This window comes from Staurois parvus, unplaced genomic scaffold, assembly GCF_062004578.1.
Source record: "Staurois parvus isolate SC_StPar_1 unplaced genomic scaffold, SC_StPar_1.0 ptg000165l, whole genome shotgun sequence".
Classification (NCBI taxonomy): domain Eukaryota; kingdom Metazoa; phylum Chordata; class Amphibia; order Anura; family Ranidae; genus Staurois; species Staurois parvus.
In genome coordinates, this window is record NW_028317961.1 from 19700892 (window position 1) to 19719902 (window position 19011).

The window sequence follows — 19011 nt, forward strand, 5'->3', positions numbered from 1 at the left end:
GAAGGCCAGATGCGGTCCTTGGCTTGCCTTTATCTGGCTCTTGCGGCATTATTCCTTCCACGGATACAAGACACTATTCCTTCCAATGACACCAACAACGGGGTACTATTTCTCCCAATGACACCAATGATGGGGCACTATTCCTCCCCCTAATAAGAAAGATAGGGCACTCTTTACTCCCAGTGACCTCTGGACATTTTCTACTCCAACTGCCCACAGTTTGGTCCCCTAAAGTCTGAAGGAGAAAAAACTGTCCCTTTGTTTAAAAGGTTTGGAGACCCCTGCATTAGATAAAAAAAACAATGATCTAGTGCTTTAAAAAAAAAGAAAATGACCTTGTTTACATGGCGTTGAAACCTGAAGTGACATAATGACGTCGCTCCGGTCCTCTAAGGGCATAGAGATGAGTGGAGGCCATCTTTCCTTTACTGATCCCTATATCCAGCTATCAGCATTGTTGGAATGGGTTCTCAGGTAAGCCTAAGAACCACTGGAAATAGGTGGTGGGGAGCGGGGCTATAATCGGCACCTATTTTCATATTGGCCAAAGGCAGATAGGCATATTTTTGGGCACAACGTTTTGGCCTCCGAAATTTCGGTGCATCCCTAGTTTTTTAAAATTAGTGTCAGTGTGTTTTAGGTAGCACAAATGAGCACCATTGTTTCTGGGCCCTAATACCAGTACAAACAATAAATAACATACAAGTATGTGGTATCGCTGTAATTGTGGGGAGCAGGGGAAATTTATTTTGGGTTGTTCTTTAGTGGAAGGTTATGGTAGTAGCAAGAAAAATATAGCTAAACTTAAAAAAAATATCTATTTTTTTACAAATTATGGCCAGTTTTCCTTTGATAATAGAGATATGAGATATCAGTTACCATTTACCACCAAATGAAAGCCCATCTAGATACACTAAGTAGCTACTGTTTTACTAACACATGCCAAAGCTGCAAAACTGTGTTCAGACACTAGGAGTTGCTTTACCCTCATCATAAAGGGGTTAGAAAAAAAAAATATTTTATATTTTAGCACTGAATGTTTTGCACAAAGAAACATATTGATGAAATCTTTGATTTGAAATATATTGAAATTAATTATCGCACACACACCCTACCAGATCAACACTGGCTACAGTATTATGTAAATATTGTACTAAAATGTAAATGTACACATATTTTTATGCTTTAAAGGGATAACAATGTGTTTCAGACATTAAGACAATACAACTAGCATCTGTTTACTGATGGCCTTTTATGTTTTGAGCAGACAGCATACAGACATGTGTTCCTATACGGGTAAATGTACTGTGTATAGAATTATAATTTTTTTATACTGTGTAAACTTGTTACACAAGATGGCAGCTGCTAAATTAATGAAGCAGACTCAGCAGCTAGAAGCCTCGGGGAATTTAAACACAATGCAACTACAAGAACATGCAGGTGGCCAAACATCCTTCAAATATTAATAAGAAAGTAGAGGAAAAGACATGCATTAAGCAAATGATTAAAGTGGAACTTTACTTAATAAATTTATATTTGTGAACCGGTAAGAATACTTTAATGCAGGTCTCTTCTGCTTTAAAGTATTCTTACCTGCTTGTTCACAATGTACACTAAGCTATATACAGTTAGGTCCATATACACTTGGACACAGGCACAATTTTAGATTTTTTTCAGGTATTTACCAAAACATATTCAAGCTATAGTTATATAATGGATATGGGCTGAAAGTGCACACTCTCAGGTTTAATATGAGGGTGTGTACATCGAAATTGGAGTAAGGCTTTAGAAATTACAGCTCTTAAGAGTAGCCATTCCCCCTTTTTCAACGGACCAAAAGTAATTGGACAATTTAATATAATCATAAATACAATGTTCATTTTTAATATTTTGTTGAGAATCCTTTACTGGCAATGACTGCCTGAAGTCTGGAACCCATGGACATTACCAAAGACTGAGTTTCCTCCTTTCTGATGCTTTGCCAGGCTCTAACTGCAGCTGTCTTTGGTTGTTCTTTGTTTGTGGGTCTTTCTGCCTTTAGTTTTTCCTTCAGAAAGTGAAATGCATGCTCAATTGGGTTTCAATCGGGTGATTGACTCGGCCATTGCAGAATATTAAATTTCTTTTCCTTTAAAAGTTCCTGCGTTGCTTTTGCAGTGTGTTTTGGATCATTGTCCATCTGTACTGTGAAGCGCCGTCCAATCAATTTTCTGCATTTGGCTGAATCTGGGCTGACTGTCAGGGCAGGGCTGTGGAACGGACAGGTAGGCCTAGTGGCAGGGTAATGCACTGGCTGACGACAACCACCACCAACATACCGAAGTCCCTCAGGGAGCGGAGTCTAAGTCCCAGGCTGCCCTTCACCAGGGCCCCTAATGGTGGGGATGGACTTGACGCAGCCAGGAACCAGGTCGCGGCCCCCGAGACACCCCGGCTGCGGTAATGGCCGCCGCCAACGGCGTGTAGCTGGTGAGAATGACAATAGCGTAGTGAGACAGGCTGGGTCGACAACAACGGGACAAAACGGTACAGAACAGTAGACAGAGAATCACAGGTCACGGGCCGGGTTCAGCAACGGAAGGTCAGATCAAAGGAAAACACAGAGAATGGTCTAGTCACAAGCCGAGTCAGATACCAGAAGAGTCACGAGCGTATACACAGAGCTGTAGCAAGACAAAGACACAAGTGCAAAGAGCATGTGCGGATCACAGGCTTATATGTACTCAGCCACACCCCTCTGGGGGATGGACCTCAGAGACCTGAAGGCATAAAAGATTCCCACCATGCTCAGCAGAAATCCAAGATGGATGCCAGCACATGGAGTAACATAACCTCTGGGAAAAGGTAGGACCTTGACACTGACAGAATATCTCTAAACACTGCAGAATTCATCCGGATGCTTCTGTCACATCATCAATAAACACCAATGACCCAGTACTCATGTTTTACAGGTGACATTGTGTGCTTTGGATCATGAGCTGTTCCAAGCTGTAAGGGACCACCCGGCGGTACCACTAGCACTCCACTGATCGGATGTTCCCAGCGCACGGAGACTAAGCCCCAGAGTACTTGTTCACCAGGGCCCCTGATGGTGGGGATGGACTTGGAGTACCCCAGGACCAGGTCGTGACTACTGAGGACACCCGTCAGTGGTAGGGGTATTCGCCAGGGGCTCCCACGGGAGAGAGCCAGGTATGAGGAGGTCTGGAGACCCCGTTGAGAGGGACGGATGGATGGATGGCTGAGCAAGTGCAGGGTCATACAAGCCGGGTCGGTAACTATGGGACGGTGCGGTACAGAGCAGCGGGCAAAGAATAGTCGAGTCACACGCCAGGTCAGCAACAGCAGGTCAGATCCAATAGGGGGCATTCAGGAGAGAGGTCAGGCAAGCAAGGGTCAAGAACAGGAGAAAACAGCAAGGTCAGGGCACAATCCGGGTCAGCAACTTACTACAACAGGTTCACAGGATACAAGGAGACCAAAAGGCACTGAATGACAGCTCAGGGCCGTTTAAATATCCCGCCCTGCGCTGTCATTGGTGCCAGGCGCGCGCCCGTGGTCACTACTGCGCATGCGCGAACCTGATTGCCGCGGTCGGCCAAGTCCCGGCGCTCGTGCACAGGGAGGTGTACTGCGCCTGCGCCGAGCCCAGCGGCGCGGCGATCTCCGACACAAGCCTTCTCCACACTTTTTTCTTCCCGTCATTCTGGTACAGATTAATCTTAGTTTCATACATCAAAAGAATGCTTTTCTAGAACTGATCTGGATTTTTTTGATTTTTTTTAGCAAAGTCTAATCTGTCGTTTCTATTCTTCAAGCTTAGGAATGGTTTGCATCTTGTGGTGAACCCTCTGTATTTGCACTCGTGAAGTCTTCTCTTGATTGTGGACTTTGACAATGATACGCCCATCTCCTGGAGAGTGCCCTTTACTTGTTTGGATGTTGTAAATGGGTTTTTCTTTACCATAGAGAGGATCCTGTGATCATCCACCACTGTTGTCTTCCATGGGCATCCATGCCTTTTTATGTAGCTGAGCTCACCAGTGCATTCTTCTTTCCTCAGAATGTACCAAACTGTTGATTTCTCCACTCTTAATCTTGCTGCCCTCTGTTGGATTTGTTTCGCTTTTGAAGCCTTACAATGGCCTGTTTCACTTGCATGGACAGCTCCTTTGAACACATGATGTAGGTTAACAGCAATAGATTCCAAAATGAAAATACTACACTTAATTGATGAAGAAATAATGAAGGAGTAGCCCACACCTGGCCATGAAACTGCTTTTGATTGAACTGTCCAGTTACTTGTGGTCCCTTGAAAAAGGGGGGATAGCTACTCTTAAGAGCTGTAATTCTCAAACCCTTCCTCCAATTTGCATGTACATACCCTCAAATTAAACCTGAGAGTGTGCACTTTCAGCCCATTATATAACTATAGCTTGAATATGTTTTGGTAAATACCTGAAAAAATCTAAAATTTTGCCTGTGTCCAAATATATATGGACCTAACTGTATGCCAAGATGAACATGTGCGCATGCGCTGGAAAACAGGTAAAGTCTGGAAGCCAGAAAAAGACTGATGTCAGCAGCCACAGAGGGTGCTCATGGACCTTGCATTGATGGAATGGAGGGGATTACAGTTCCGGATTAACCCCCATCACAAGATCATCATAAATTTAAACTTGAACTTTTTAGTTGCTTAAACAACAAATATTTCTTTTTGTATAAATAAAATATTATATAGTACTTTTAAGGTCCCTTCCACATGGGGCCATTCAACTGCAGTGTGTCCCTCCTGGTGCTTTAGTGCGTCCAGGAGGGACGGGCACAGTGTCCAGCCCCACTGGTCAAAGTCTATGGGAGGCAGCTGCTGGACAGGGATGAACACCCTGCTGGATAGGCCTAGTATAAACATTTAAGGCCCTGTACTCTCAGGGATGAAGCCCGGAAGGCAGCACACCTGCATTCTAGAACCATGTCTCTGAACACACAGAGCCCTAAATACCACTTGGTACATTGTCCAGCCTTGTCCAGCTGCAGAATGTGATAGACTTTGACAAGCTGCCTGCAGCAGAATGTGACGCTGCACCTGTCCCTTCTGGACACACTAAAGCACCAGAAGGGCCACACTGCAGCTAGACAGTCCGTATGCAATGGGCTGTAAGCAAAGCTGAAGGCAGGAAAAAAAATTGCTTGTGGGTAGCTTTTTTTTGTAGAAGACACTTGCTAGAAAAGGAAAGGTAGGTTTTGACAAAAGATAAAGTACACACTAAGAATTTTCTGAATAAGCAGAGCATAGTTGCAGGATGCTCTTCATTTGTGCATGTGTGGGAGTTGCATCATTAATGGACTCCCATGGCTAAAGATGAAAGAGGCGAGCAGTGGAAAAAGCTTCTGCAAAGATGGAACCAGCAACTCTGAATCAGTGAAGGAGAAATCAGAGCTGCCTTTGCTGGGACTGAGCAAACCCATGGGTCGGGCTGTGTTACAGTGGTTCTAAAGGCTTAAGGTTTTTCTTCCTTAATGCATTCTCTTCCTTAGGGTAAAAAACCTTCTGTGATCAGGAACCCCCCCTCCCAGCCCCCTAAATTCCCTGATATCGATCCAGCACTGTGCCCGACAGCAGCAGCTCTATCCTCATAGGACAGAGAGACAACAGATAGAGTCATTGGTTCCTGCTGCTGTCAATCAAATCCTGTGACAAGGGAGAGGGGGGCGGGACTGAGTTGCTCCATCCTTGTCAATGGGTGCAGGCGGCATGCCTCAGGATCAAGCCCATATGAGTTCCCCCATAGCAGGAATGCCGGCAGGGGACTCCAGAAGAGGAGGATTGGGGCCACTGTGCAAAGCCATTACATAGAACAGGTAAGTATGACGTGTTATTTAAATAAACAAATTAGATTTGGAATCATTTTAACACACTGAGGGAAATTAATAAACCGTGTCTCAGACAAACTTTGTCTCAATTGGAGTGCAACAAATCAGTTTTTAAATTTTAATTTTCTAAAAAAAGAACTGACTTTTAGCACCAGGTAAAATAGAACTTGTCAGAGAAACTTTTGATAATTCCCCCAATATTGTGCTTAATACTGTTAAAATGTATAGATATGGTTGATCCAATATTACTGTAATATATTATATTAACTGGGATGTCTGATTGCAGATAATGGGAGGAATAAATAGGATATAAAACAGAAACAAGGTGAATATGTCCTGGGAGTATTCCACTCAAGCTTCATGAGGTATGTAAATGTCCTACACCTATAGCAAGGGCATTATTCAATTTTAGTCAGAGCTGCACAGGTTGTTTTTATCTACAGACACAGCTTACCTGCATAGGCAGTTCTTTGGTGAAGGTAAACTATTCCTTTCATAATATTTTGCATATACGTTGTTTATTTATTGCAGCATTTGGTATGGTACTAAATGAGCAAAATTTGAGTTTTTACTTCAGGGTCAGCCTTAAAGGATAAGTTCACCGTTTAGACAAAAATAATAAATGCACATTTTTTTGCAGTAAAAAAAATGTGCATTTATTATTTTTGTCTACAGGTGCCTGAAAAGCATTGCACCAACAATCAGTAGATTGCTGATGCCATGCAGGTCTTCTGCAGACCTGTCAGAATATCTGCTTGCCGTACAGGATGTACAAGCAAGCAGATATTCTGACAGGAATCCGGCTGTGGCTATGGGAACGTTACACCCTAAAAATGGGTGTAACGTTCTCAAAGGTGAACTTATACTTTAATGTCCCCATATATCTTTGCACTGAGTACTAAGTACCCAATATGGGTAAATCAGATGTAATCTTTCATTTAATCAGCAACTGCATTTACCATAGCAATAAAGCTATTCCTAATTTGAAATATGGATTTGAGTGCACAATTGGCTCATCATTTCCAAAAGTTTGTTTATAGTTTGAAGATCATCTGGAAAACTGGGGCAACAAGGGTGATGTAAACTGGCATTCGGTCACTCATAATTTAAATAGTTTGGAACAGGAAATTCAGCCAAAGATTTAAAACAATCACTTTTGGTACACCAAGATTCCTTGCAAATGAGCACTCAGCAAGTTATTGTTCCTGCTGCAATGGCTCATTAGTCGTACACAATGTGTGCTTATTTCATAATAATACTGGATCATGAAGAAGGAATGCAATAGGGAGGTTTTTAATCACAGTGTTCCAGCCAGAGTATCTCACTTTTGCAACCACACAGGTACAAGCGATGCTGGAAGGGTGTCTAAGTTCTTTTTACATTTTAATGGATTTACTGATTCATGATTTCACAGGGTCATTTCAAAAGTAGCAGAGCAAAGAAAATGTGCGAAACTAAAGCTGCTGCACATAACATCCAGAAATGTTCCAATTTATACTCCTAGTGAAAATGGAGCAAGGAATCATCTCCAACAAATCCACTTTAGTCTAAACTACTTTGCTCCACTTTTATTTAAAGATGAACCTATGCACTTCGTGCATGCAATAGCTTATCATATTTTAAGTGGTGGAGAATGACAATGGTATAGGAAGTATTACTTATGTAGATTTGCCCTCACTGAGCAAAGCTCTCATACTTTCTGCTAGTATCAAAGCCTGTCCGTTCTCTGTTGCCCCCAAACATTCTATCAGTACATCACTATGGGCAGCCTCATAGACCAGTATAATTATGTGGAAGGTAAGAGGACACAGACAACTTCTGACACTACCAGTTGTAACGTCTTGCTCCAAGTAGAGCAGCTTGACATTCAGATAGAGTAAGGACATTAAAGCTCCTGTAGATATGTGCAGGAACCTCTAGAGTCACTTTAAATATGTTACTCTGATTGTAAGACCTTTAATCGATACAGCTTAAAAAGCATTGTCATTCTTTGTGCAATTACACACACGTAATCAAACTATAACAGCTTCACACTTGCATGAGCCTGACAGGAATCTTGCATCAGTACCACAACATTTAGGAAGGAACAACATAACTTGAATTAGAACTATAAAAAAGATTCTGTTCATAAAATACATTTTCCTGTAAATGGATACATTACTGTACAATTACTGGGTCCCACCTGATCAAAAAGCTGTTTGCCAGTAGTGTTCGGCTGTATGGCAAATTCCAGCTCCGCGTCCATGGTGGTCACCCGTACATTGACCTGAAATAAAATACAGTATCTTAGTAAGCTCATTTATGCATGTTTATTGTAAATGCCTCTCTTAAGATGTGGGCATATAAGAGGAAGAATGATCTAAATCAGGGGTCTCTAAACAAAGGGCCAGTTACTGCCCTACAGACGTTTGGGGGACCAGACTGTGACCAATAGAAGTAAAAAAAAGTCCCAATGGCAGTGGAAAATAACAATGCCTCCCCCATCTTTGTTGTCAGTGGGAGGAATTGTGCCCTATCTTTGGTGTCATTAGGAGGAATTGTGCCTCATCACTGGTGTCATTGGGATGAATTGTGCCCCTTCATTGGAGTCAGTGGGGGGGGGGGGGGTTTATGCCCCATTGTTGATATCAGTGGATAAAAAAGTGCCCCGAGGGCTAGATAAAGCAGAGGGCCGCAGTTTGGAGACCACTGCTCTAAATCATACAACGAAATAGAAAGCATTGCATTGGCTCAAGAAAGTTAACTGATTGAAAATATGTGTCTTTATCTTATATTAGTAGTTTCATACAGACCATTTCATATTTACTGATTACTAAACTGAATGCCAGCGAAAAAAAACCCAAAACAATTCTACCACAGATTAGCTAAACTACTTGCCTAATACATTATTTTGTTATATTCACAGATGAAACAATATGCATTCTGTAAAAGTAAATACAATCAAATTCAGGTGTATAGGCATTGTGCAAGATTAGAACTCTGACCTATTTTGTCATTATTGAGTTTACTCTAATGCACAGAGCAATAGACAAGGTACGTTCAGCAATTCATTTTCAGTCATCTCATCCTGCACAGCTATACTCTATAAGCAAGGCACTCACTATAGAAGTTCACCATATTCTTTTAGTATATCTGAAGACATTCTTTTTTTTTTTTAGAGTTTTGGATTGAATGGAAAGGGATTAGAACCACTGACAGGTGTTTATTGTCGTCTGTAATTCCCCCCCCCCCCCCCCGGGTCATGAAGGTTCACGCTCTCTTTTTGTCCTAGTGAATGTTATCACTGAAAGTAAAAGACTTCATAAATTTTGGGTTGTTACCAGAGCAGAAATAGAGGGTAAATCTTCCAATGGGGACACTAGTTCTCGTGACAACCAGGGATTTCCCTCACTTTGAAGGGATTTCCTCTTCTAGCTATGGGACAGGAAATGAAGGGAAACCTCACCAATGGGACACAGATAGCAAAAAACCAGGCGGGGATTATAACCTTCCCCTACTCTATCGAAAATAAAAACCTTAAGTTCTACTTCAAAGAAAACTTGCAGTAAAAAGTATGAAGGTGCCATTGCTGGTATCTCCTTCCTTCATTACTTCCTAAGTAAATGAGTTCCAAACCTACAACTCAGAGTTCTTGAAATGCTGAAGCTGGAGACACTGAGGCAACTAGGAGTTTCAGCAGGTAGCCAACAACCGCCCAGTAAACATTTACTTCAAATACCAGTCAGGCTAACAGGACAGTTCTGGTTGTTAAAAGAGATCTTGTCATCAGACTATTCATATCAACAGAAATATTCCCAAAATACTTTTTATATATGCATTTAACATACTTAATGAATGTTATTAACCTATAAAAGTCTCCCTTGTTCAGACATCTAAAAGCCCTGAGACAACTGCTGGGTGCTGCCATCTTGGATGTGAGTAAGCAGATTCAGGGTCAGTCTACAGTATTTCCTTCACTCCTTCCTTGGCTGTTACATAAAAGACTATGTATGGAGGGCAGAAGAGGAGGAGCTACGCCAGCACAGGTATATACTATAAATATTTGAAAAGGAGGATCTTTATCTAGAGAGTACTGAAGTATTCTGTACCATTGCAGAGGGCCAGTAAGACCTCCAGACAAACAGTTCCACGTCTCTCAAGACCCGCAAGTACAGAGCAGCACTGTCCAGTACTGACAATTCATAATGTAGACACCAAAAATGTTAATTTTACCTTTATTACAATGCATTATCCAGAACACTATTAATAGTACACCTAAATTCAAATGTCATAGTCCCTACTCTTCATGTAATTTTAAACAATCGTCACGGATTTTACAGCTGTGAAAGTCCATTTATGACATGCTACTTATTGATACTGTCATATGGTTTATTGTGCATATCTTTCCTGTGAACTATTTTAACATATATTATTATAAAACATTGCACACCTGTGTCTTCATAAATATATAATACACAGTTTGAAAGGTAGGTCAAGCTTTAGAAATGTATAGAATATATCAGGCATTTCTTTCTATCTGCAGTAAGAACTCAAAGCAAATACCACTGTATCATATTTCTTTCCTTGCTTTGCCATTACCATCAGCGAGGCAAGCACACATTACACATTTAGATTTACCAATGCAATTCACTATAAGAACCTACCTAAACAATCAATGTACATCCTAGTTGGTTGGTGCTCACACTAAATAGCTGTTGGTAAATCTAAAAGGGATTGTATATTTGGATGTATGACCACTTTAACAGCACAAGGACCCAGATGGCTGAAAGTACCTGCGTTATAGTTCATTCTGTTTGTGTGCCTATGTTGGACTGCCTTACAATAAAAAGGTATAATTATACAATAGGCACAGGCTGACTGTAGAAAAGGTAAAAATGTGTATAGCATTTCTACTGCCTGTTGTGTTGCTGATGGCGAATTCCCCTTATTTCCTGTCTGGGAAAACATTTTCATCAGGACAGGAAGTGAGGGGGAATCTCTCCAATGGAGCCCAGATAGCAACAACAACTTAGCGAGGGTTCTAACCCATCCTCAGGAAAAACATTTGGCTGGACATAGGTTTCTATTATAAAATGGCCTAATAAACTCTGATTTGTAATTTTTCTGTTTAACGCTTCATTGTGATTCCTTGTTATAAAAAACAATTACTGTTTAATTTCTACAAAAGAAACGCATGAACTATTCGCAGTTACAGAGTTCATTTTGAATGGGTAGGTCCTATCCAATACAATATCTGCCAATTATAAAGCGCTTTACAGGCACTGCTGCATATAAATAATGCAGATAAAGTGTAACTGGCAGTATTAACTGCCGGATATAATTAGTATATTATTTTTCCACTAAGCTGGTCAAACGCCAATGATATACACAATACTGGTTACATTTGCCCACTATGTTCACAATGAGCAGCAGGGTGAGGTTAGATTAATTCTAGGTAGATAGAGATGTCACATTGTATAGAAGTGGAGCCACCTGATAAAATCTTTCTAAGTAACAAGCTTGATTTTAAAGAGAATTGAATATTAATAGAATTACAGTATTGTTTTTATCAGTTGTAAGTTGGCATCAAAGGTGAACTCCAGGAAACCTAAAAATTCTCCCTTGCTTTGGGGCTTCGCCCACGCTACAAGGGTTGCCTGGTCGTTTTTGCCAAGGACACTGGGTACATCAGTTTTACCTACCTGATCCTCTGCTCCTGCAGGCTCCTCTGGGCTGCTACAGCGGTCCCTGCAGTCTTTTCTTCTCCATGCTCTAAGGTCCTCTGACATCATCAAGTTTGATGCAGAGGCCATTGTCCTTCATTGGATAACAGAATATCAAGGGACAGTCCACTACTGGAACATAGGGGAGAATCATCTACTGATGGGAGTGAAGGATGGGGTAAGTAAACCTACTTTTACAGTCCCCTAGACTGCATGAGCAGTCAACCTTTGCTGTGAAAGTGCATCTCAAGGTGCCCCCTTGCAAGGAAAAATTTTTAAGTTTCCTGGATTTGGGCTTTAAATATACAGCATGTACATAAAATCAGCAAACCCAGAGGATGTGGAGCGCTTTCAGAAAGAATATGTGCAGGCACCTCAAAGAATCAGCCATCAAGCTACCTATAAACATTGTTTCTCTTCTTGTTACATTTAGTGACAGGTTCACTTTAACAATGCTAATGTCAATATAATGTAACACACTAAACTTGGCCAAACCACCTTGTTATTGTGATGACTACAGTTAACCTAACAGGCAAGTGGGATTAAAGAGCAGATGGGATTAAAAACACCTACGCACTAAGCAATCTTCTAAAACCTGGTGAAATGAAGCCCTGAGCAGGCTAGCATAAGAAGCCGATTAGCCATAGAAACAACAAGTCAGTAAACAGCCGCCAACCTCTCACTGTATTGTGTGTTTAAAGCCAGGATGCCAGTTCACTGAAAGGCAAACACAGAGGAATCCGAGGTGCTGCAAGCAGACTAGACCACTAAATTAAAACAATAACGATAATTCAATATTTACCCTTTCATATATTATCGTTTAATGGTTCCCTCTTTTCAAAACTGATTTAGTAGATGCTACACAGCTGGATTACTCATCTCACTATGCCTGTCAGATAATGAGATACACTTCCTACAGTTCTAAGATCTGCTTTCCCTAGATTGGAGTCTCACTTCTCTTCTTTCAGTAGAGGGAGTCTAAAACTGGGCATACATAATGAAACGAGGCCAGTTCAGCAGCAACCGGACAAATTTTGATCCATGTGTACCCCTCTCTGTTGAACAGTCCTGGTGGAAAACCAGCATTCTATCAGCCTCTTCAGCCAATGGAGGAAGCACTGATCAGTGTAATTGTGATGGGGGAATTTTGAGGTTTTTTTTCATTCAACCCACTGGTTGAATAAAAACAACTTAACCTGTATACCCAACTTTACTCATGCTGTTCTGTCCAAAATATGAAATAAATGTCCGATAGTGAGCGAGACTGCCTTTTATGCTCTCTGGAGACTAATGAGTAATGACACGATACCTAAAGCTGCCAAACTCTGTTAATTTTATGCTTTCATTAGGCTGGATTTCAGGGCTTAAAGTAATATTAAAGGCAATTGTTTTTTTAATACAAACATGTCATGCTTACCTGCTCTTTCAGTGGTTTTGCAGCCCGAATGCTCCTCTTCTCGGGAACCCCGCCAGCACTCCTGGCCCCTCCCTTCTGCCGAGTGCTCCCACAGAAAGCTGCTTGCTATGGGGGCACTCAAGCAAGCACGCTTTCAACACACTACTCTGCGTGTCCATTCACACACAGCACGCCCCCCCCCCCCCCACTGGTTATGATTCAGTGGCTCTCGTGCGCATCACTGGATCGCAATGGGTTCAGATAAGTATTAGGGGGGCTGGGGGGTCTGCTGCACACAGAAGGTTTTTTACCTTCATGTTCAAGGCTCAAAAAACTTGAGCCTTTACAACATATTTAAGCACTTACCTACCGGGCACTTATACCCCCTTCCTGCCCAGGCCAGTTTTCAGTGCTGTCGCACTTTGAATGAAAATTGTGCAGTCATGCAACACTGTACCCATATGAAATTTTTAGCATTTTTTGAGACAGATAGACTTTCTTTTGGTGGTATTTAATCACCTCTGGGGTTTTTATTTTTTGCTAAACAAAACCAAAAACTGAAAAGTTTGAAAAAAAAAAAAACACGCTTAGTTTTTGCTATAAAATTTTGTAAATAAGTGATTTTTCTCCTTCACTGATGTGCTCTAATGAGGCTGCAGTGATGGGCACTGATAGGCTGCACTGATAGGCACTGATAGGTGGCACTGATGAGGAGGCACTAGTAGGTGGCACTGATGGGCATTGACAGGCATCACTGAAGGGCACTGATAGGTGGCACTGATGCACACTGATAGGCGGTACTGACTGGCACTGATAGGTGGCACCGATTGGCAGCACTGATAGGTGGCGCTGACTGGAATTGATAGGTGGCACTGACAGGCAGCTCAGATGGCCACTGATATGTGGCATTGATGTGCACTGGTAGGCACGGATATGAGGCATTGATGAGGCACTGATGGGCACTGGCAGGTGGCATTGATGAGCACTGACAGCTGGCATTGATTGGCACCGACAGGTGGCTCTGCTGGGGCTACACTGATCATCAGGGCACACTGATCATCAGTGCCCTAATGATCAGTGTACATGTCCCCTCTGAGGAATGCCAATTACCGGCTCTCCTCTCCTCTCGAGCTGTCAGTGTGACAGCTCATGAGGAGAGAAATGCCGATAACCGGCATTTCCCGATTTGCTTGCGATCAGCTGTGATTGGACACAGCTGATCACATAACCGAGCCAAAATCTTTGGCTCTTTCCGTTGATCGGTGATCCGCTGTGTCCGAGGGACACAGCACACCACCGACTGCCACGCTGCACGCTCCCGGAGCCGTGCACGTGCGGTTAGAGTGGGAGGATGTCATATTATATGGCGGGCAGAAGGCGATTAACAGAGAGTCTGTGTTGTAGGTACTCATTAGAAATACGTCTCGCTGTAGTGTGACAAATGATGCAACTTGTGAAAGATTAGACTCATGTTGGTAAGGTGTATATGACTCCTGATATGATGGGATTGTTTATTTATGAACTTATCACATCAATAGCAACAGACAGTAAAAATGGCACAAATAAGAACAAGAATTTGTCACGTCATTTGGTTCAAGGCTTCCAACTGAATGCACACTACCAGAAATGTGAGCTAAAAAGAAGTATTTGTGACAAACAAGAAGGTAGGAGCACACTATATGTCCAGCACATGAATAGTTATTTTTTGCACCTTCAGCATTTTTAAAGGGCTAAAACATAAATCCTGCATTTCTGGTAAGATCAACAAATATTTTCTGCTCTTGGTCAAATTGTTCTTAGCCTGAAGAGTGAAAATGATACAGCCACTGCATTTAAGGACTAGTAAGCTGCAATTTATTACTTTTTTGTTTTGGATCTAGATATGCGTTTACTGCAGTAAAGATTTTTTGCCCTTCCAGACAGGGCTGTGCTGTGTGGCCAAACTGTAAAAATCTAAGAAGTGGATGGAAAGACATATAAATCCTAGCCTAGGTAGGTAAAATAGCTCCCTTATATGTATTTAATCTTTGAGGGTAACCATTTGCCTGCAGTTCAGTGCCGGTTCACATTTATGCAAATTGGATGCGGTTTGAACTGCATCCAATCCGCATGGCATGTGAAATAACATATGTCTGGTGCACTGGCGGTGAGGATTCAGTGTGATTTGAAAAAGAGTCATGTATGACTTCTGAGCAGTGTGGTTTGGTTCAGGTGCAGATTACAGGCTACTGACTTCTATGGGAACGGTTTCTAAACTGCATATGTGTGAACAGGATAAAATCCTGACCTAATCCTGTCCTGGACCTGACGTAAACCTGATCTGAACCACTGAACAACTACTGTGAAAAACTGAGTTCAATCAGCACTGCACATGTGTGAATCAGCTCTCAGTTATAAGGCTGTATTCACACCAGAGCAATTTTCAGTTTTTAATTCAGCTTTTTCGAGCATTTCTGCAAATGTATACAGGTGTTTTTAAAAGTGTACTACTGGCATTCTACATGTGTATTCAAGCTTCAGGCTTTTTTATTTTAGCAAATGGAAAACTCCAGGGGAAGAGATCAGTTAATATAGACTAAAAACGCCAGAAAAAAAAAAAACACTCAAATCAAGCAATTTCAGGCTTTCTCCTAGGAGTCCATGGGGCCAAAAATTGCTCAATTCTGCCTCAAATGTAGCTCATGCACTTTTTGGAGTGACAGGTGTTTTGCTGCAAGTGGCAGGATGCACAGATGTGAACAGGGGCTATTGTTGAGCGTTTTTGAGCTTTGAGCTACAAAACTCTAAGGTGTGAATGGGGCCTAAATAAATATTTAAAGGGAAAACAATGATCTATGTAATAATCATAGTTGTAAACTGAACATTATACAAGAAAATATAAAGACAAAATAATAGAATATACATTTTTCTAAGTGCATATTATTATTATACAGTATTTATAAAGCGCCAATAGTTCGCTCAGTGCTGTATTCCCCTTGTTAATCAAAGAGACTTAGTCTTTATCAAGATCTGCTCCTCTATGTTTTTCAGTGTGATTTGAATTAAGTCCTCATGCACGCTGGATGTTTTTACAGCGGCTGTTTTTGGCTTTTGAAGTTTTTTTTCTACAGCTAGTAAACCCGCCAGCATGTTATCCTATGTGTCCATACACACATAGACTGCAATGATTGTTTTTTGGCAGGGACGTTTTTTTGGCTGGAAAAAAAAAAAACACAGGACTAGTGGGTTTCTAGAAGAGTTTTTTAGCTGTAAAAATGCTCTAATGCCGAAAAATGCGGTAAATTGCGGCAAACCAGCGCTTTTGGACGTTTAACTAGAAAAAAAAAATTTTTGGGTAAAAAAAAATAAATAAATAAAAAACCGCAAACGTGAAAAAACGTGGCAAAATGCGAATGCAAAAACACTAAAAAAACCACTTTTTTTTACTACTAATGTCACAAAGGTATTAAAATGCACACAGTATATAAGTATATAGTAGTATACAAGTATAAAACAGCCTACACATCCTGCATGCAAATGTCAAAGGATTATGTGTACAATGTGAACACACAAAGAGAAAGGGTCAGTTTTGGTCATGGGAAAATAAGAAAAAAAGGATGCAATAAAACATAAGTACAAACATTACAATTTGTTTGATGGTGTGTCCTGTAATCTGTAAACACTGATTGCATTGAAGTAGCTGATGTCTCATCAGTAATCTTTTCTTATAACCATTTGGGAAATGCAATAAAGATAAGCAGCAAGTCAACCTTGTGTTTGATTACGCTGCAAAAATGTGTGTCATGAGATGGTAAGCCACAAAAACACATTCACCTATTGGGAAGTCTAATCACATCCACAAGGCCTATGCTTATATGGCATAGTGGCTGATACAGTACTATCCATAGGTTGATGATCTGGTTCAGGAATGACTATGTAAAGCTTTTAGGGCTCGTCCAGAATAGAATGTCGTGCGGGAGAGCCGCGGTCCCATGTGGCTTCCCACACCACATTCCGATCGCAATGCCCTTGCAATCTGCTGCGAGGTTCAGATAAAAGTTAAGTTAATGGTACCCCAAACGCAAGTCGCAAATCACATGGTAAAAGGTACCATGTGATGCAGTTGCTGTGAGTTCCAAAAAGTAGTGCATACACTACTTTTGGTGCAGTGCGGTGCGATTTCAGCCCTTTCAAATGAATGGGCTTGAAATCACACTTCACAGAGCTGCAGATGAATCGCACAGTACCGCATAGTGAACCAGCCCTTAATACTGCAGCCTTTGACCATTCATTTACAATGGTAATATGGCAATTAACCAGAAATAGTATCTCATTGCAGAGGCGTTTTGTGATACACTTTACTATGTGTGCAGCAGCCCCCCAAATCCTTATCAGAGCCCCCTCCAATCCAGCGACGTTTGACAGCCTCTACTATCTGGGGACTCTTCCCCCTCATTGGCTGAGATAGCAGTGGGAGCCCAGTGAGTCAATGAGGAGACAGCATGGGGCGGGGCCAAGTCGTAGCTCTATGTGTCTTATATCTCAGGGATGAGCATGCAGCGGCTTCCCTGGGGGCACTGTTTGAGGGGGAGGAGCCGAAAAGAGGATTGTGGTTGCTCTATGCAAAGCCACTGCACAGAGCAGGTAAGTGTAGACACGTTTGTTATTTTAAAAAAAATTAAGATTAGTGTCACTTTAGAACATCCTGTAAAAATCCAATTGTTGAGGTATGTGTGTGTTATTTTTTTTTTTTTTTTTGGGGGGGGGGGGGTGGTGAGTAAAAACCCCATTGTTGGACATGGTTTTACCCTACCTCTCCGACCAGTGGTGTAGCGCCTTTACACATGTAGCAACTCCAGGGGGCTCATTCAGCCTCCCCACTTGGACAGGAAGGGCGCTGGGGGTGGCATATACAGGAAATGATCCTCTCCATTTTGCTTCTGCAACTGCTGAAATCCACCTTCTCCTCCTCTCCCTTCTGCCAGCATTCAGTGGCTGTAGGAGGAAAATGTTCATTATGCTATTCAAAATGAAAAAAGATTTAAAATCTTGGCCTACAATTGGTTACCAAATCACTTAAGTGGCCTTTGCTCTTCAAAAGGTTAAGTTCCCCTGCTAAAAAAAAGGCTGGGGTATATTCCTGACACACATTTGCACTTAGGAAGAAACTTGGATGAGTGGTGTTAGGCCCTCAGCATCACAGAACAAATCCAGTTGAATGTGCCTTACTACTAGTGGTATCATGACCTGGACGAGAACCTTCACAGACACTTCTTTGTTGAATAGGTTCATGAATGTGTCTGTAAAAAACTGTAAGCTATTCTTTGATGATTATGGGTTTTTTTAGGGTTTGTGTTGATGGACAAATGTAGCTTGCTTTTAGGCACATTGAGCCCACCTTTGCAATCAGTTAGAGGCACTTTTCTGTTATCATTCAGACCTGTATTTGACCTGCAACTGACATCCTTCCAACCTGTGTTCATTTTCCTTCTAAGCTGCATCCACCTGCTTCAAGCTGCTTTTGCATTCCTGCTGACTTGTATTAGAAAGAAGCAGTTGTGACATGAGCAAAAAAGCCTGTCAACCTTGAACTCAAACTAAAACTATTATGGCTCTCAACAGTAATGATCTTCCATGCTAATGCATAAGTGCGTACTAAGTTCATGTGTACTCAAGCTTTGTACCACTGGCATTCCCTGCCAGTAACCATCCTAGCTAAGTAAATCAGGCCCTAAACGTATTTACATAAATAGAAATGTATAAATAAGCAAAACCATGTTCCCATTCAGCCTGTGTCATTCTCCACTATATAATACATTTGGGGCCAATTCACACCAGAACACAGTGCGGAAAAGGTGCAGTCTGTGCACGTTTCCCGCACCACAGGCGAACACGCTGTCCTTGTGATCTGCATACGAGTGCCTTAATGGCACCCCAAGATCACAAGCGCAGTGCATTTGCAGGCACCAAATTGCATGGTACTTCAATACCATGAGGTTCAGAGCAGAAAAATTACTGCTTGCACTTCTTTTTCCACAGTCCAGTACACTGCAGGAAACA

At 41.7% G+C, this 19011-nt stretch overlaps 1 protein-coding gene across 2 annotated transcripts in view; it reads right to left on the reverse strand.

The window, feature by feature from the left end:
* The window catches only part of EZR (ezrin), a 111443-nt gene that overhangs the window by 47993 nt on the left and 44439 nt on the right, over nt 1-19011 (reverse strand). For both annotated transcript variants that reach the window (XM_089676286.1, XM_089676287.1), the window contains exon 3: nt 8057-8140. In XM_089676286.1, the coding sequence (XP_089532412.1) occupies nt 8057-8140 (84 nt within the window). The remainder of the gene's footprint in view (nt 1-8056; nt 8141-19011) is intronic.